General features: G+C 41.2%; 1 protein-coding gene across 1 annotated transcript in view; it reads left to right on the top strand.

The window, feature by feature from the left end:
• LOC308114516 (growth factor receptor-bound protein 10-like) overlaps window positions 1–4,680 on the top strand; it is a 32,781-nt gene extending 28,101 nt beyond the window's left edge. The window contains exon 4 of the mRNA XM_080471445.1: window positions 3,014–4,680. Within this exon, the coding sequence (XP_080327571.1) occupies window positions 3,014–3,336 (323 nt within the window). The 3' untranslated portion in view covers window positions 3,337–4,680. The remainder of the gene's footprint in view (window positions 1–3,013) is intronic.
• The last annotated feature ends 16,372 nt before the right edge of the window (window positions 4,681–21,052 follow it).

Here is a 21,052-nt window from a genome sequence, read left to right as displayed (position 1 = left end):
CTGCCAATCCCTATTCAAAGGCCAAACTAGGTCACATTTCCTTGGAAACTTATTTTCTCTCACTTGCTTCAGGCTGCATGGCTCACCGAGTGAGAATGACAAATGATTGGAGGTAAACATAATATTTAAGTTGAATCACTTTTGATGCAGCTTTGAAAGGCATCCTTTTATCCCTCATCTTCCATTTATTAATCACAGTTGCTTCTTGCTGGTTACTCGGCTTATTTTTATTTTATTTTTTTACAATTGCAGTTGTCTTCCTCCGTCTTAGCCTTGCGTTTGGACTTTACCCTGTGTCCTACTGTACAGTATATAGCTCTTTAGCTCTCCGGGCTATCTATAAGTAGCTGCTCCAGCTTAACTCTCACTATTAATACCTACAGATTAACCACCCGTGATTCACAGGCACCTGTGATACAGGTACCTGACACGTTTTCCGGAAACGCTTCTCAAAGGTGACAATCTACTGACCTGTGGTGGCTGTGGCTAATGCCATTGTTCAAGCAAGATACTTTTCTTTTCTTTTTCTTTTTTTTGTCTTGGAAACATAAAACTTCCACAGGAAGCTGATTCTTTTCCAAGCCGAGGGGCTCTCTTTTGAAGCCAGCTCTTTTAAAAGTTCCCATCAATCAGCTCGCTGTTTTCCAGTACCAGCTTTCTGCTGAGCCGCAGGACTTTTAGCCACTTTAGACACCCGCATCACCTCACATGATCCAGCTGTCAGCTGTCCTGCACCCTGAGCTCGGCGGGGACGCTGCGGGAAGCATATGTGGCACACTCTCAGCAGGGGAGATCTGACAGCAAAGCCTACATAAGACAAGTGGACCAGGTCGTGTCTGATAAGTCATCTGCATGCCGTCCAGTAAAAAAAACTTTCCGTAGATGTGCAGAGGATCATAAAATAGAACATTTTCATTTTATAAAGCAATCAAATCCTAGTTTTACTGCACAGACTGCAATTGTTAATCTATTGGAGTTATTTGGCACTTGACTACAATGGTCATCAAATTGTCTAAAATAAAATTAATGGAAACTAGGATGTATTTATTTCATTACTGAATGAACGTTATATAAATAGGTTCTTCGAGAGAGGCGTATTAAAAAAAGAAAGAGGGAAAGTGTTTTATAATTATAATATCAAGAGCACAATACATCAGTTATTTAAATGAAGCATGGGTGTGTATCTATATCTATCTAAATAATATCCACACTCTGATTAAATTGCACCAAATTACAATTAAAAGAACTGTTTAAAGAGATAGTCAAGTAACCTCATTTGATGGCATTGTTACTAGCAGCCATTTGTTAGTTTTACCTTTATCGGATATTTCGGTTCAAACACATATGTCAGACAAATGTAAAGTATGTAGAAGTATATGTAATGTCATGCTGTCAATCTTTGCCGTTGGATTATACTAACCTGCTTGAAAAATGCTGGAAAAATAACGTTTGATTGCTGAAATACACGATGGTAAACAACAAATGAAAGCAGCACTTTTTTCTATTAGTAGAATAAACATGTTGAATACAAACATGCAGATCAAAATTCTTGGCTTACTCAAGTAGTAACTTCAGATTTTGAAATTAGCAGAGTAGATTACATGATGTGAATTGTACATAAGGAAAAAAGTAAGATTTACAAAATGCTATTTGAAATAGAATTTTCTAAAATATTCAATGTAATATACTGTATCTGCAAACTATAATTTCCTTTCTTGGTATTATTTTGTATACTTTATATTATGAAGGCTTTATATTACATTGCTTTTTTTTATTGCTGTTAAGATTGCTAATTAAAAACACTCACAAGGTTGAATTTTATTTTATTCAATCATCAATGTCATGTCATTCTACTAATCATGAATTACTAATTTATTTAACTAATACTATAACCATAGTTCACATTGCACATGGCAATATTTCTAACACATTTCTACATTAACTGGGTAGGATTCAAAGTTGTACTTGATCAAAAAAATTAATAAATAAGCTAAATTGAGTTTCAAAGCAGCAGTAATGGTGATGTCTTAAGATCTGGTCTAGGTTTCTTCACTTGAGACTTCATATAATTAGACATTGTCTCCCCCTGGTGGTTCACTTGTACACAACAGTGTAGTTGTGAACTCCAGAATATAGGCATCTGATGTTGAATTCATGAAATGAATTTCACTTTCATAATGAAGAATTATTAACCATAAGCAGAGTCTCCACTGCAGATCATAATTTAAAAAGGCCAAGTGAGGCATCTGGTCCACCCACATGATAAAACTTTCACAGCATCAAGCAATTAGACCAGAGTTTCTCCTCAGTTGGGCTCAGTTCAGACTTTGATACAACACGCTCCTGGAGTCAGTCGATAAAACTCACTTCATGAATTTAAAGGCGCTCAGAAGTTTTCACAAAGGCTTTGAGGCATGGGTGCCTCCACATCTCGCTTTTTAAGACATTTAAAAGCTGAATGTTGGAAAGCATGCAGTGGATGTGGTGCAGATGCTGCTTACAGAGAGGCTGCTGAGAGCTGAAAAGTGTTGCGGGCAGGTTCATGCTTGTACCTGATATCCCTGAAGATTTGGCTCTCTTGGCTGCACAGCTTATGTAGCCAAGATAGTCGTGCTGATTGAGCGTTCTGGTTAAAACTGGTTATTAATCCATATCTGAGCTTGTTGTATGTTGTCCAGTCACTGTTTTTGTCTGCATTACTTTGATTTTAAAGTACAGTGAAGTGAGGTGAAGGGTTCAAATCCTGGCCATGATAAAATGAGAGGAAAACTGAAACAGGACAGAAGAGTCCCTGAATAACCAGGGATTTCACCTCTTTATTTGTGTGACTTAACTATGTCCAACCACATCAGATTGCCCGCATGGCTTAATTTTATTTATTTTTTTTGTGATTTATTGCAAATAGTTATTCTCTTCAGCTTTCTTAAAACCATCTGATTGTTTTCTCCTCCTCAAAGAAAGTATCTGCACCATGTTTCTCTCTCCATCTTAATTTGTTCTCCCTCTGTTTCAGAGGATGACGTCGACTTAGAGGCCCTAGTGAATGATATGAACTCTTCGCTGGAGAGCCTGTACTCCTCCTGCAGTGGTCAGCAGAACGAGTCCACGCCACTACTCCACAACGGACAGACCTCCTCCTCACACCACCACCACCACCTCCTCCACCATCATCACCACCATCATAACCACACACAACACAACCAGCCACGGCAGGGTCAGCACGCACACGTGCTAAGCCACGTCTCTCCAGAGCCTCCCTCCTCCTCCTTGTCTACGGATTTGCCCCAAACCAGCCTCAGACGGTCTCAGCCCATGCACATCCTCGCTGTCCGGTAGGAATTTTCACTGGTTCGTTGTTGGAAAGTGTACTGAAGTTTGAATCTTGAAATTTTGTTCACCATTTACCCATCAAACACAGAACTGCCACTTGGTGGATTAACCAATAATCTGTTAATGATGACAGCCATTTGATTAACCATCATCAAAGGGAATACACGTATGTGTGCTGTCACCACTTCCCTCATACATGCCGACAAATAAAATACAGATATCTGCCGGCCAATAAATCAAACTTCATTCATATAGCACCTTTGAACAAGGTTGGTGCAATTCAAAGTGCTTCACAAATAATTGACAGTGATAAGGCAAGGCAAATAAGGGCAAACATGGGCAGGGAGACGGCAAATGGTAAGAATTTGTTATCCTAACAGTCAATATTTAAATTATTGAATTAAAATGAAAATGAATTTGCTTTTTAGAAGGAAAAACAGAAGAGAAACTGATAATAAAACATATCACACACAAATGACAAAGCATCGATGTGAAAAACCGAAAAAGCAACAAATGTAATGAAGGTACGGTGGTGTCGCGGTTTGCACTGAAGATGAAATAAAATCAGGATCCTATTCCAGGAGTGGGATTACAAACTTATTAAATCCCACCTCTTCTAAATCAGCAAGTAATATGGTCTGAATTCATGTCATTTACAATTGGTCCCATATTTAAGCTTAACAATGTTTTCAATATATTCCATAATTGCACACAGCCTCACAACAAGAATATCCCTGGTTCGATTCCAGGATGTTGAGTGTTTTTGTGTAGAATGTACATATTCTCTTGCAATTGATTTGTTCATTGTTCATTCTGTTTTGTCCCTGACCGTATAGATGTGATTATGGATGTTTCCCCCTCCCTACCCACAGTCAGCTGTGATTACCTCCAGCCCCCACGGCACTGAGTTCAATAGTACAGGAGATCGGCTGTAAAATATATTTGAACGTGAATATAAATGAAGTAAAGTATAGGGTGCTTCCACCAAAAGTTAAATAAAAGAGATTAAACCTAAAAAAAAAAAAAAGATTAGATTTGGACTTCAGCTGTACCTGTGCAGTCACACAGCGGGGACAAAAGCATGGCACCGCACCTTGAGCACGTCGTTCATTAGAATTCTGTGAACTCACACTTCTATAGCCATGCGCCTGTGTGGAGCTCAACCCTCTTTTTTTTTTTTTCCTCTCCACATTTGAAAAGGAACCTTTTTCTGCACACATCATCCCTCCACACCCTTTCGATAATTGGGCATAACGTTTTCTTGCTGTTCCCAGCCCGTAGCCCTTCAATGACCCGCACCTCCTTGTCACTCCTCCTTTGCTTCAGACAGCACCAGCAGGGGGAAAGAGTAAAAAAAAAAAAATCTGATTTTTCTGCTGCATACGTCTCTCCCAATTTAAAGCATACTAAACCATATCCTCCTAGGGCTGCATTGGGGAAAAAGTGGGTGTGCTCGTTCCCTAATACACACTCAGGCAACAGTGGAGCTGCACACATGCAGCGCGCACACGTTCAAAGCGGAGCTGGTGTCAGCTCCCATTATTTGCCTTTGCACCGCATGACAGAAACAGAAGCTGGATGAGCAGGTTATGGAGTATTCTGTCTTATGAGCCCTCTCGAACACACACTCACACAGACACGGGCCCTGAAGTTCTTATTATTCAGGACTGACCTCTGGATAACCCTGTTCTCCGGCTCAGATGGGATGACATCAAAAGGCCCGCTCCCTTTTGAACTCGCCGGGTTCTACACAGAGGCTGAGTTTTGACAGAGAAAAAGAGACTAAGAGAAAGAGCCTTCCAACATTGACGCCGTTGAGCTAGAATTTCGCAAACTGACCCGCACATATTTTTTTTCTCATGATAAAAATCCCTGAAAGGTTTATGATCTGCTGTCAAATCAAGATTTGAGACTTCGGCTGCATGCGGCTCATTCAGAAACTGCTTTAAAGTAATGTCTTGATTTAATATTGATGCTTGATAAATATTGCAAAAAATTTGCCAGTATGCTGTGGGTTGTGTGATTTCCACTTCCTGAGAGACTTTTCATTATGGGCAGATCAGACAGAAACAGACATGAGCCCGAGCTTTATTAATCTCGTTTTCCCTGCACATATTTCACATATGTCAGCAGCTCCCAATTTAAAGTTCGCTCATTTCACTTTTTAAGAGGCTTCCCCGGGTCACAATGTTTGATTTAACTTCACTTTTCAGCAAGAATAACAAGTAAATAAAACCTAGCGAGCAGGCTGAGTTCTTCCCGTGGGTCAATTTCTAATTGCAGGGTTTGCAGCTGGAGCCATAAGCCAGCACCCGTGTGACTTTTTCTGCATTGTCTATTTTCAGGAGATTGCAGGAGGAGGAGCAGCAGCTGAGGACATCTTCTCTCCCGGCCATCCCAAATCCCTTTCCTGAGCTCTGCAGTCCAGCCGGCTCACCTGTCCTCAGTCCAGGGTCTCTACCTCCTGAAGAGTCCTCTTCAGGCATATATGTGAGTGATAACCCCACAGACTGTGACCCTACTTTGTAATTCAGTCCGGTTGCATTACCTGCAAAACATTTTCTGCATTTGGTTTGCCTTATGTCAGATGCTTGATCCCCTTTTCAAAATCAGGGTACGAGGCACTGGCTAATTTAGATTTATTTACATGTTGAAGAAGTGTGACTCATCTTGGTTCTTTTGAAGGAGGCAGAGGTTGAGCATTGTAAATCAGCTGAATGGAGCAGTCAGCTGTAAGTTGAACATGTGGGAATTTTTCCTGCCTTAAATCTGCTCCGAGTTACTCTCATGTGAGGCATGTTGATTGCTTACATATGATAGCAGCATATTGCACAGTGCCCATGTGAGTTTTTTTTTTTTTTTTTTAGAGCGAAAAAGAAAAAAAACTAAGTGAAGAGTAGATAAGCTGCGTGCGTGTTTGTGTGTGTGTGTGTGTGCGTGCGCGCATTTTGTGTAACCGCACACGTGACCACATTTTCTGTGCGCCTATTTGTATTTGTGTGCTGACAAAGATTCAGAGACTGGTCTGTCGATTCCTGGAAGTCAAAGTCCTTCCATCATCACTCTTAATGGTCTTCATATGGAACCAGCCAATACTGGTTACAGTAACATACCAGTTTACAGTAATGTGAGGGCGGACTATTTCTCATAAATACTCTCCCTGGCTACGGTCCTGGTCTGTTGGGGTCGTGGCTCCTATGGTGCGGGATCATAGACTACGGTTCCAGTTAGATCATTTCGAATGAAAACACACGGGTCCGACTTTCAAGTGACCTGCTTTGCTTCTCGAAAGTCCCATGAGTCACTTAATTAATTGATAAACCAGTAAATGCTTAAAAAGTTTGCAAGTTTTGGCTTTGAATTGCCATCTGGGACATAAAGCTTTAAATGGATAATGTTTTGATAAGCCTGAAAAGCTCAAGTTTCTTCCCACTCAGCACAAGGAGGAGACTTGTTTCTTTCTCTGTGGGAATGATGCTGGCTTGAATTACTCGCTGTTGGCATGAATTCAAACTGCATGGTAAATAATTTGGTAAAAAGGTCAAGGATTGAGACTATGGCATTGAATCACTGGTTTTTAGTCGTGTTCAAGGAAAGCAGGCATTTCCTGCTAAATCTTGCGCAATATATTTATTAGAGTGGGATAGACAGGCTGCTGCCTTTTTGAATTCCCAGACGGGCTATTGAGGCTGCACTGAACACCAGAAAGTGGAGCTGGGGACTGAAGGAGGTTCAGAGAGGCTGAGATTAGTCAGAGAGGTTTATTATGACTATGGTATTACTGTAACTACAAAATGAAAGTGAGATTTGATGATTTATTCACACTGACTCAGGTCTGACCACCATTGCTGTTTGGGGCCACTCCACTGAATCTGGCACCACTATCGCATCATGTCACAAAGAGCCTCTTTCAGATTCTTTATTTTTTGTGTGTGTGTGGTGACAAGAAAAGAGAGGGAATATGGATTTTTTTTTTGATGCAACACCAAGAAGTGTCTGCAGTGACATTAAACTTTTATTTAATCGTTCACTGAGATGTTTTCTTTCAGGTCATTCAGAAAAGACATAGAAAAAAAGGGGTTTATTCAAGCATGAACCCTGTTTTTTCATTTGAAAATGTTTACTATTTCTGATAGTTTCCAGTGAGTTTAATGAAATCATGCACACTTTACAACTGTGTATCATTTGATACGAAGCAAATCCAAGTGGATCACATGTCGAAGTGTTGCCACACATGCATAGAAAATGTACAAAGGCGAAGTGTTCCTAAAAATATGTTTTTACTGGTTTTTATTATGCATAGATTAACAAACATCTGTGGAGCACAATGCTGAGTAAGCCACAGGAAATTGCTGTGTGTGTGTGTGTCTGTGTGTGTGTGCGTGCGTGCGTGCGTGCGTGCGTGCATACGAGTCTCTCCTTCTCCTTCACATGCATGTGTGTTTGTGTGTTTGTGCACGTGTCTGCATGTTTGTTTTTGTGAGTTCTGTAAACTATTTACCTCATTGGCAGTGTGTGTGTGCATTGTTGATGGCAGTGGAAAGTATGTCTCATTGTACTTGTTCCTCAGTGGAAATTCTATTCAGCACATTTCCTCCGAAAAAAAACTCTCCCATGGAGCCATCGCATCGCTCACATGTGCCTCTGGGGTCCGACTTTGGAGGCATAAGGAACAGCAGTAACACGACTTTCCTGCAAACATGCATTGTGTTGTTGAGTGGTTCAAATCAATAAAGGAGTAGGTGATTTGTTCTTGGTTGGACAAGTGGGATGCAAGGCACGTAAATTGTTGCACCCACTCTCTGTGACCTCTAACCTTTATCATTTGAACCACATGTGCTCAGTTTTGTGCCATTTTTTTTTCTTTTTTTTCCTCCCACTGACTTTTTCTCTACTGCAGCGTTGTGCAGTGTTGTCAGTGTTTTCTCTATCTGCCCGTCTGCCTACCCTCCAAATATCCCGTACAGGCAGCCAGCCTGCTGCGGAGAAGTTTCTCTGTTTAGTTTACTGAATTTTCCATCCTCCAGGCACTTTCTAAAAGACTCTCATCGTGCCTCTTTTTCTTTGCGCCTCCTTTACCTCATTCCCTGGCCTCTTTGCAGGAGGCAGGAGGCAGAGCTGTCAGAAATCACCGGCCAAACTGTTTGACATGGCTATATGATTTTCTGTTACCTCACTTTATTCCACCACCCCCCACCCACTGCAATTTTCCTCCTTTTGTCCAATTTCAGCTAGTCTTTCCATGCATGAACCGACAGTCGTGAGTGATTTTAAATGAATAGACATGAAAGGTCAATTGCAACGTACTCTAGTTCTGGGAGCATTTCCAGCAAACTTATGTATTGATATTAAGGTTTAAAGTTTGACTTTGTTCTCCAAGAAGCAATGAAATATAGGAAGACAACATCCAAGTGGTTTCATTTGGTTAGTTGGACACAGGGGGCGGAGCTTTGGGGGAGCAGTCATCCCCCCTGGTCTGGGGCTGCTGGAGGCCCCGGTCGGATTGCACGGGGGCTGGACTCTTTCGTTATTACAGACCTTGATGCTGCTAAACATGTGTTTAGTGACAATCAGTGTTGCACACGCAAACTACCATTGTTTAGCTGACCTGTTTCAACAGCCGTTGTCCTAGTCGGTGGTAACTTGAGTTATTGATTGACAAAACATTAACAAACGCCAGAATAGCTTGTTTGGAGGGTTTGTTGAAGGGCTGCCTGGCCTGGCCTGACCTTAACTCGCTCTGCTAATGGCTTGTTTAAGAGATGAGAACTGTTTGAGAACATTCAATGACATTACATGCAGCGAATAACACATGACTACGTGTGATGGCGCTGCAGTGGTTATTTGTTCCTAGGATGAAAAAAGGTGCATAAGTTCTTTTGTTGAACATAGAACTGGAGAGTTGTAGAACTGCAGAGTTCTTTTGTCGGCCACGGCAAGCAGCTATGTTACTAGTTCATCGAGCTCCTGTTTGCTGAAGGAGAACTTATCTAATCCTGATCTAACTCTGTCTGCCATGGAGGATGTTTGACTAAAAGTCAGGTGACTCTCACAGAAATTGTGACATATAGGCAGTCTCCAGTATCTTCCTCCAATTAGCTAATCTGACTTGAGGTGAACTTAATGAACGAATCTTAAAATCACACTTGACCCGCACTATGCTGACAACACACAGATGTATCACAGCAGCTGCTCTGTGCACATTATTAAGACTATTGATGCAACTCTTTCAAAAACTTTCATAACAGCAAAGAGCATTAACTTCCTAATAGTGTGTGAAAACATGTGCGTTTGTGTGTGCACATAATAATAAAACCTGGAATTTCTGTACATCCTTCTCACAGACAACCAAGCGGTCATAAAGCAAGTATTGCAACCACGCTACTCCTTCCATGAGCTTGGCCTGCAAAATCTAGAATGTGTAATGGAAAAAGCTTATAAGAAGCCTCAAGTGCAACACACTTATCTGAGATATCTGTACATTTTTATTAGTTTGCATTCTCAACAGTGTGTTCTCAGCGGTTCCACAGAGAGTGATATTTTTTACTTTCTTGGACACTGTGTTCCCAGTGCTGCCCCACTCATTCTACGGTGGGAACACTGTTTTGATCACTGGGTTACTAGATTTTGTTGGATTTAGTGTACTCGGACTGGATGTCCTGTAGCCAGCTTTGCGCTATGGTATGGCAGAATCCCCATGCCCTGCCCCTGCCTCTGTAGTCTGTGTTTCATTATCTCTGTAATGGCCAGACTATCTCTGTGTCTTAGACTCAGTGTTTATCTTTCTCAGCTTCTCTGTCATCGCTACATGTTGTGGGCTTCTACTCCAAAGTTTCAGTCCTTTCAAATTTAACTGGTCTGGAGAACCGTCCCTTTAACAATCTCATTTTCTAGAAACATGATTATTTACACATGATGAAGTAAGATACCTAAAATAGATGAGGGTGCCAGACAAGCCTGGGTTGGCAATAATAATTTTAGCAAACGGGCTTTTGGTGCACTTTGCCAGCGCCATAGTCCTGTTGAAACACTTTCTAATAAAATAGTCGTGCTACTTTCTGAGTGTTCGGCAGGTTTATTGGAATATTTTTAGCATTGTCAGGAATGCTTTTACACATTCCCAAAATAATAACCCATTCAAACTAGTGCAGATATCAGGAATTGAGGATACCAAATGTGCTTTTCAACCATTCCTGAGAGAACGTTTTTAGCATTATCAACTTAGTGTTGCAGTGCATTTGTTGCATTTAGTGTGCTCATTCAGTCGTCAGTGTTTCTCAAATATATATTTTCAAAATGTGTTTTGTTTTGTTTTTAGGCTATGCGTGAGAGGTGTGAGAGATGTGCTGTGTCCTCAGTTTTCTTTTCTGTCTTTCTTGTATCTAAATTGGCAACTGCAGCATTACAGTGTCCCAGAAGGGATCATTAACATTTGCTCTGATGATGGTGGTACTGATCACATTTCCACAGCCCTCTCTGTCTTTGCTCTTTATGTCTCTCTTTCTCTTTCTCTTTCTCATTTTGTTTTTCTCTCTCTTTCTTTAATTCGCTTTACATACTTTCTCTTCCTCACTCATTTTCCTTTTTGGATCTTTGCTTTCTTCTTTTACTTTCTCTTATTTGATAAGTTACAGAACTTGTGAACTGTTCTGAAAGGACAGAAAATATTAGGTTTGCTATAGATTAAACACTCAGGCTCACTAATGTAATTGAATGAATGAGGATTATTAGGACTACATAGCAATGTGAGTTTGGTATGTGAGTCTGCCAGATTTCAACTACTTCACCTCTGATGTGCGTGGATATTGTATTTGTCATGGTCTCCACTCTGAAGTCATGTCACATTCTCCTACTTGCTGGAAGTACAACATTCAAACCTTTCAGCTCTGTTTTGCACTCCACCATAACAAACAAGTCTCTTTTTGCAAGTAGTCATTTTTCCTATTGGTAACCCTTTCGTTTCTATCCTGTCACAACTGACAGGATTTTGCAGGCATATTGTTTATAAGTGTAACTTGTAGACCATTTGTGATATCCAGAAAACAAATAAATAGTGCTTTGAATTCACATATTATTCATATACATTATGGTCGCCCCCTGGACTTCTGCAGTCTGTCCGTGCAATCAAAGATATTTGCCAGCATGTCACACAGTTGGACATGCACAGCCAGAAACACTCGGTGGGAACTGCCGGATCTCGGAAAAATGTGCAACAGTATTGACTCAATGAAGACTTTTGACAGTTCCACAGCCCTAAAATAAAGTAAATCCAAACTATTGATCAAAGCGTCTCTCAAACTATAAAGTGACTCTGTTGCCCATTAATGTCTGTCTAAGTGCAAATGGATTGCCAATGTGGCAGAGCAGCTTTTACACAGTGAATCCTTACAGCATCCATTGTGCAGTTGCTACAGCATGCAGAGCAGCCTTTAATTAGAAACACCACATATATAAATAATGGGCATTGATCCATCTCTTGTCTCACTCTCTTAGCAGTGAAACATGGCATTCCCTGGCTGCTGCTTTCCTGAATGTTGGAAATACTCTGGGTCAGAGGGCAGATTTTTCCACTGTAAAAGCAGAGTGGAATGCTGTTGATGCCCAAACTGTTGGCCTCAACATGTGGGAATGTCTGTGGCCATGTGCAGAACTGTGTGCATTTAAAAGTAAGTGTGTGTGTGTGTGTGTGTGTGTGTGTGTGTGTGTGTGTGTGTGTGTGTGTGTGTGTGTGTGTGTGTGTGTGTGTGTGTGTGTGTGTGTGTGTGTGTGTGTGTGTGTGTGTGTGTGTGTGTGTGTGTGTGTGTGTGTGTGTGTGTGTGTGTGTGTGTGCGCGCGTGCGTGTGGGCTCGGTTTTTGTGTGCGGGGCGTGTGTCTAATGTATGTATGCTTGCCTTTACGAGTGGTATTACTTGTGCATCTGCAGGAGTGTTCGGCGGTATGTTTATGTGTGTTGCTCTGCTGCTCTGGCGTTGATGTGTTCTGCAAGCTGCACTGTGCAGAGCTCAAAGGTGACACAGCGCCAGAAATCTGCTGGTTCACTCTTCCAGCAGCTGACCTGTTTTTAAATGGATCTTAAATTGGATCAAGGAACACACACACACACACATGCGGACACCCATTTATATATTTCTGATGTACGTGTGTGTTATTTGTATATAATTTGTATTATCTTCTGTATTCAAATTGGATACTTACATCAAGTTTATGCATGCATGTATTATTGTGTGTGTATTTAACCTGCTGTCATTATTCCTAACATAACATCAAGTCTCTGAGCTCGAGTCGTACACGCACGCTCAAACCACAGTTGTCTGTTAACTGATGCTCTTTATGGCAGAGGTAAAGAGAGCATGCAGGCAGTACAGTAACCCTTTGTCAGCACAGATATCGCTGCTCTCTCTCTCTCAAGTAGACACACACACAAACACACACACACACGCACGCACACACGATCCAACATATATACAAAGCATTGAGTGACTGAGTGGATTTGCAGCAGTCAGTGCTGTGAAATACAAATTGTTTGGCTGCTGTTGAACAAATGCAACCTGGAGGAGAGCCAGGCAGGTTGTGATTTGACTCTGGAACATCTCATGTGTCGGCTCCATATTTATCCCAAGCTGCTAAATGGAAACGTGCCTCAACCTGCTAGCTAGCCCCGCTACTGCCACAATGCCAAAGACACACACAAACACAAACAGGCACACAGATACTCGTGGCCTGTTGTAATGGGATGATTAGTCGGAGTAATGGTTTAGCCGAAAGAAATCCAACTACAGGATTGGCTTTCAATAAATCTAAGTAAGACCAGAGTAATAGCATTTTATAGCTTGTGCACCTTGAGCGAAACTCATCCCGATCACAAAAATCCCACCTGGAGTACCGAGAGTTAAAGTTTATAGCACCTGAAAGTCATAAAAACAATGACTCCTACTGATGCCTGCCTCTCTTTACAAATTATGCTACTAAGTGAAAAAAAACACATTTTAATTGTTTAGTTAGTGTGTTTATTTCTTGATCTCGCTTGTTGTTGATAAGTCAATTCATTCTGTGCATTTCCACTGCAGATGACTTATGCATTCTTCACTGTCAGCGAGGAACCCTATCATCAGTCTAGTGTAAATTTCATCCCCATAGGATGGATCAAGATGTCAAACCATTAAAATCAGTGTAGATAAACACCCCCATTTACCACATTTAGATAATACTGTACTTTCCGGACTATTGCGCGTGCCGGAGTATAAGCCACACCCATCAAATTTTAAAAGAAAAACAGATTCACAAAAACAAATGACGGAGTTACATAATGCACCTGAACGCATCACACATGCTCGTTTACCCGCATCATAGTTTTAGCCTCAGGGTTCAAATTATGTAAAAAGAAATAGCAGCCTATAGTTCGGAAGTTGAAAACTTGTCCATGGATATCTGTATAAGATTAGTTACGTAGCTTTACATAGAAGAAACAGAAACAAATTTAATCAAAGTAATCATCAAACTGTTCCTTAGCTTTGTCCCTTATCACATAATGTTAGCCCCACACTTCCTCACGAGGTTCGGTTCAGCTTTGAGTTGTATTTCTTTTTTACAGTATGAATATGGTGGCAGTATCATATAATGATTAACATCACTTTAAACAGATGAAACTCGGGGTGGGTGGGGGCGCTTGTGGGGTTGCCAGGGTTGCTGTCATTTCTATTAAATTGCCTCCATTGCAGTAAAAAGCTGCATGAGTATTTGATGAAATAGACACTGCTGATGCTCTAAATAACTAATAGGAGTCTGAAATGGATTTTATCTGCAGACCGCAGTCATACAGATAAGAACTAACAGTGGAGACGTTGTTCTTTCAGTTCACTGTTTCGACAAAATATGCAGTTTATCAGTGGTCAAACTTGGGCGTCTCAACAAACCAGTGTAAATGTGTGCACTGTGCACTTTGTGACGGAAGTAAATACAACACCTCTGGTCTCCTGCCCATGTGCACACTGCAATTTTAACCTCGTCCAAAAAAACCAGTAAGAGCAATAAAGAGACCTGAGCAAGCACTAATAATGCCATGCATGCAATCAATTCACAGACTGCAAACTTACTTAGATCCCTTTCATCTGAGCATTAAAGCATATTAGCTCAGTTAGGTTGCAGTGTTTTAACGCCTGAGGAGATTCAGGATTTTTGTAGTTCATTGATGGAATGGTGCAAAGGACTTAAACATTAAACAATGGTGAACAATTAAAGCGGTCTTTAATCTTATATCTTCTTACTGTATTTAATTGAGAAAGATGTCTTTCCACAGGAGCGTAACGGGACCACCCAGGCGCAGGGGGATGATGCACCTTTAATGGTCCATCCTTCACTCCTTGTCCCAGAAGGCAGGCTGTGTAAGATTAGAAGCCACAAATTTCTCCCAGCTAAAAGGGCAAGATCACATTACTTGCACAACTAATGGGAATCCCTGAAAGTGTTTGCTCTCTGCTCCGCTGCTGACTCTGTATTCTATCGTTAGTATCAGATGTGTGTGTGCAAATACTCCTTCACTCATTAATCCGTGATGAGACACTTGTAACCTTTTAGTTTATGACACTTACACTGTGCAGTTTCATGACGTGTGGCCTTTGTTCGTGCGAGATTTTTCGGAGTACTCTCTTTTCTAAAGATTTGGAATACAGGTGTGTATATGCATGTGGCTGCATTTGTTTGTGTCCATGTGTTGCATAGAGAGAGCTATGTGTTGCTGCCTGCAGGCATTTCATCTGGCCGAAGCTGAACAGCGTTGTTTGGACTCATGTAGGTCATGGAGACTGCATTTCCCTCTCTCTTTGCCTTCCGCGTGTTCTCTCTCTCACTCTCTCTCTCTCTCTCTCTCTCTCTTTCTGTCTGGGGAAAGTAGGACAGCTCAGATTTCCGAAGCTGCTGCTGAAAAGGAGGGGAAGAAACGGGGGCTATGCAGAAGCGGGTGAAATTAAAAGGTGCTACAAACAGGGAGGATTTAACCAAGTACTGTTGTAAAAGTTTTTGTTTTTTTTAAGCAGCTGTTCATTACACCGTGGAATTCTATTAGAATATTTTGGTCCGACATTATGTATTTAGAGGGCAGGAAACCGTTTATTATCTCCATAAGCTGTAATATATTAATGAGATTACTAGAGAAATAATCACATCAGCCATTACAGGATGTCACATCAAGGAGACAGCTGAGTCTAAAAAGCCATGAGACGAGTAGAAATGAATGCCAGCAATTTGTACGTCTACCTAGTTTATCTAATTGAATAGTCATAATATTTAAGCACTGTCTTTTTTTTCAAAGGAAAAAAAATGTATTTCTGTTGAAATAGAGTCTGTGACCCTTACACTTCAGGTTTTATTTTGTGGACCAAGTTTCATGTCTGAGAGGTTCCCCATCAAAGATATTAAACAGAGAAGGGCCCCTCTCAAAGAGCTGGCAATGGGATTTGTGTCAGCAGATTGAGAGAGAAAGAGAAGACAGAGAGAGAAAGAGAGACTGGCACACAGAAGACACTATGATCTTGACGTCTCCAGAGAAAACTCCACGTTATTGAGGACAGTTTGTACAGAACTGACTAAAGCACATGCTGTGATTCATCTGAATGAGAAATGATTGTTTGTGCTCGCCTGTGATGCTGTTAGTCCTTTTGTTATCACACCGCGTAAAAACCTGCCGATATTCTCCTCTCATGCTCCCCCTTTTGAGTAGCACAGTGATCACAACTGCTATTTGTTTTGTCGATTCGGAATGAATTTGAACAGGAAAATATATGGTCATGGTGGATGATGGTTAAAAATGTCCACTTGTCCGATAGTGGACAAACTTGCAATACAACGAACAGACCATTTCCATTTTCCTGCTAGAATCACGCCAGTGATGTCAGCCTTTGTTTTCAGAATTACAATTTCGCTGTCACCACTACCCCCTTCTTTTGCCCTCCTGCTGTAATTGGACAATAGCTCCAAATCAGCCGTGGTCTGAAAGTACACTTGCGGTCCAGGGTTTGCTGGCAATCATCCTCAGTGCACAATTAGGCATCCGCTCCCACTGTGGCTCCTGTTGGTAAAATATTTTGCTTCCTGCCGGGCGCTTCCCACCAGGTAGTCACAGTGAGTGACATAACTTTGTCGAAATTAAGTTTAAAAGACAGATGATAGAGAGATAAACACTACGTTGATCCTGAAGTAAATTCAAATTTCCAGCTGCTTCACAAAAATAAATACAACAAAATACAAAGATGTGTTTACAAATATGCTAAATAACTCCTTCGAAAGTTTAAAACACAAAAACGTAACCCCAACTGACACATATAACCTAACTACTTACAAATGATTAGGAACAAATGAAAGAAGGGATCGAGAGATGGGTGGATGAAAGTATTTGATGATGACATGTATATTATTTATTCATTTAATTCAGTTTTCTTTGCATAGCACCAATTGTAGTATAGCCACCAGTGTGCAATACGGTGTCCCAGCAGTCTAAACCTATAGCAGCTTAACTAGAAAATGTTCCAGGGTGACGTAAGCTAGCCCTAACTAAACTGTATCAAATCGGGAAAGAAAGATGATTATACTTGAAAAGTATTGTTGTTGGATGAACGAAAACTTGTTACATGGTATGCCTGGGACTAACTGTATTCTTCAAAATGCATACAATTGGATATGTGCGCACCCAGAGGTCCTACTGTTTTTTGGGATTTTATTCTGTGTTTTCTATGTCCTCTTGTCTGATCATCAGCCTGGAGATTGCTAATCTCTTCCTATTGTGATAAATACATTGACATGATGTTCATATGGCTTGTCCAAATGTGTGACCTAAATTCAGCAATGTGACCTGTGTCGTCTTTTTTAAATTTGACTAGGCACAGTTCCCAAATCTGCTAAGCTCTAAGTTTATGGGTCTGAGTGGGTATTAAGACTCCATTATGTGCAGACAGACCCGCCTCTGTGGCCTAACGAACTACCCAATACCTAGTGTACAGTCAGATTCATGGCTGCACAGTGGCAGAGATGGCGACCGGCCACCTTACATGACTCTATTGTCAGAGTGCACTGGGAGTCTTTTCCTCCAGCGTTTCTCTCCATACATTTTCTTTATATATCATCATCCCTCTTTCTCTCCCTTTCCTACCCCTCCAACCACCCTCCACCCTCCCTTCGTTCAGTCCCCTACCCACTAAATCCCTTTCTGCCTTCTTTTGCTTCGCTGAGCCCATATCTTGGGTCTTAATTTGATGCGGTAATTAGATGACAAGGGACAGTTCACTGTCCCTTCTTCATGAGTCAGCAGAGTTTTCTTGGCTGCTGCCTCCCACTCCTGCTGACTACGGGCGCTGAGCGTAGGACAGCCAATTGTCCGAGGCTCATTCAGATTTTTGTGTCTCCATCTCATCAACGGACGTCAGTTTCCAGAATCAGCCCAGACCACACACAGCACCGCATTACAGTCAGAGGGCCTTTATAGAGGGTACTTGTTAGTGGGAATATGGGTGGGTTGTGTGAGCCAAATCAGTCTATCAATGGCTCCAGTTCTTTTCTGGAGACCTGTAGGGCTTTTATAAAACTAAGACTGCAGATAAAGCCTTGATAGTCTGACACTGGATTTCACTATTGCAAAAAATACGTTTGCGAAAGCAATAATTGTCCCTCGCCTGAAGAGTTATTTCAATGCTACAAAGTTTCTGAGCATGGAAATCATAAAAACTTTTCTTCTTAAGTCAGTACTCTGGGTAGATCTGACATGGGAAATGGCAACCGGGTTGAATTTGCAGTTGCCTGTGTGACATGACAGCATAAAGTATCAAGACAAAGTATGGATTTCTTTAGTTTAATTGGAAACAGAAAGGGTTTGCATTGCTGAGTCTCAAACACACACACACACACACACACACACACACACACACACACACACACACACACACACACACACACGCACACACACACACAAAGTGCTTAACCTAATACCGCACAGATACTGCCGCCCTATTTTATGGAACATATCCATGCACACTGCTGGTGGAAAAAAGAAAGTGAAATTATTAGGTGGAAGTGGTCACAAAGCCCTCTCAAAGATTTTCGATATTCACAGCTACATCTCAACGTGTCTATGCTTGTGGCTGAGATGTAGCTCGGATCACATTTTATGGCCAATTAATGCAGAAAACTAGCAATTTCCAAAAGGTTTCACTTACTTTTTCTTACCACTGTATTTACGAACATCCATTGCAGTGGCTTGAATTTTTTCATGATACTTCCATCTGTTATTTAAGCAAGCCAGCCCCACTGTGTTGTGGGCTGCCCATTTATTTCTGAGGCTTCACAATGCCACCTGTATGTAATCTACCCTAATGTATACAGGCTTATATGCCTCATAGCTGTTAGTCTTTTAGAAACTCCTGTCTGATGTAATGGCCTGTAATGTGTACGTAATACCAGTGGAGCTATTTATAGCAGAGCAGCCAATTCTCAAACAGATTGATGTGTGTATTAGCCACTGGGCGTGCACACACAAGTCTGTGTACACACAGTTTCTCTTTGTGTGCGTGCGTGTATTTACATAGGCACACATATCTGGGTGCTTGCATTGTGTGTGTGTGTGTGTGTGTGTGTGTGTGTGTGTGTGTGTGTGTGTGTGTGTGTGTGTGTGTGTGTGTGTGTGTGTGTGTGTGTGTGTGTGTGTGTGTGTGTGTGTGTGTGTGTGTGTGTGTGTGTGTGTGTGTGTGTGTGTGTGTGTGTGTGTGTGTGTGTGTGTGTGTGCGTGTGTGTGTGTTGCCTGAAGCTTTCAGTCTTTCCCTGAAGGATTACGTCACAGAGCAGCTATCAGAGCTGAGTCATCAGAGAGGTTGGGAGGCCCTGCTCTCTTATTCCATTTGAATGAGTACTTATGTAAAAGTATTAAAGGATTTCTTTTTCTTTCTTTCACTCTCTCTTTGCCTGATTTCTTACTTGACAGCTTCATTATCCATCCCTGCTTCACAGTTCTAGTTGTTCTTCTACGATCCAACAGAAGTACAGATGGTTACTTGTAACATTCCAATTTTTATATAGTTTGAATAAATATTAATTAAAAGATTAATATGTTGGAAATATTTTCTTCAGTGGTAATGCAGCTTGAAGTCATTCTCTACTCTGCCTGTTCAAGTAACTAAGAGATGTCCAAGACGTCTGACCAAGTGCCTGATTATCACTTGTAGTGCTCATTCTTCTAAAATGCTTACTATCTGAATAACCTCTGTGTTAGGTTTTTTTTATTTTTTTTGCTTTGTTGATTCGCCCCACATTGCAGTGGAACTAGATTTTGAACTAAGCTTTTCTAGCATGTGAAGGTCTATGGGTTTAAAAGGACTGTGCATTTGTCACCTCTTGCATATCCTCTTGGAGCTGTTGACTATGATGATGGTGATTCACTGAGGAAGAACACACAGGTCAATATCTGACATGGTAGCATTTGAGCAATGGGTATTAGAAACAGTCATTTAAAAACCTTCAAAGATCTGTGTGAAGTGTATGACTTGGATCTTGAATGAGGCATTAGTTGTCATGTAATCTGATAGAAGGCCTTTTAATTTAATGCAGAAACGCTGCCGGTCAGCCTCCCATGCATCCTTCTGTTGAATCTGTGCAGCCTTGGCTGAAACAATATATTTTGTGGATTTACGATCACGTCATTGATGCTTGTAATACTAAAGGGGCACCTTGCAGAATCTGAACTGCAGTGAGTGGCAGTGTTTAGTCTTTTTTTTTTTTTTTTTTACAGTTTTTGCCCTTCATTTTGGTTCTTAGGTACAGTGGTGCAGATTAGGTGTTTTAAGTCTTATGTATCTGCTCATTATCATCCAATGTTGAATTACCTAATCCTTCTGCTTCTTCCTTGACTCAGCCCACCATGGTTCATCAAAACTGTTTCATTTACTGCACCATTTTTGTGCTGGCTTGAGTAAGAACTACTGGTTGGTGGTAATACAGTTGCCTTTAATGGAGACCTAATGTTTCAAATTGGGGCTTTATCTTTGGATTTGTCTGCTAACACATCAATCTTTGTATTGGCAAAACAAAGCCCTGATGCCACCTCTGTATTAGGCTAATCTTGTTGTTATAACGTTGGAAGGGACCCATGTTAAACCTGTTTAACTAATCTAACCAAACCAGGTCAATGTATTACGTTGTCCCAGTTCATTGTTCTGAAATGATGAAGACAGAGACCAAGCTGGTAGAATATTTTTTATAACTAGGTGACTTATTTATATAGTTATGGCATCATATGTTTTAAAAAAAAAACCTCCACTGCGCAGTGACTTATGTGTGAAGCCTTCTTGGGGCTTTCCCCTTTGGCTGACAAACCGTGACGTAAGCATGGGAGTGTGTCTTGCTCTGTGCAAATGGGTGGGTGGGAAAGACAGCTGTGCAGGCTAGATATGTAGTTAACAGTAGAAAGCATTCATACTCCACATTCTGCTGCAGTGTGTCACCAGACAGTGTCTCTCGCTCTTGCTCTCTCACTTCCTTCTGCTTCCCACTCTTTTTCCTTCACTTCTCACATCCGTCTGTCTCCAGTTTCTCCCAATCCTACACACACCCACATACAGTGCATGTGCAATCACGCATGCACTCTCTCTCTCTCTCTCTCTCTCTCTCTCTCTCTGTCTTTCCCAGTGTAGTAAATGAAGTTGTATCTCATTTACTGCTACCACTTTTACCACGCTTTCTTCCCATG

The sequence above is a fragment of the Lipophrys pholis genome, assembly GCF_963383615.2.
Source record: "Lipophrys pholis genome assembly, chromosome: 9".
Classification (NCBI taxonomy): Eukaryota; Metazoa; Chordata; class Actinopteri; order Blenniiformes; family Blenniidae; genus Lipophrys; species Lipophrys pholis.
Note: the sequence above shows the minus strand (reverse complement) of the source record. Positions and strands in the feature narration are given on the sequence as shown.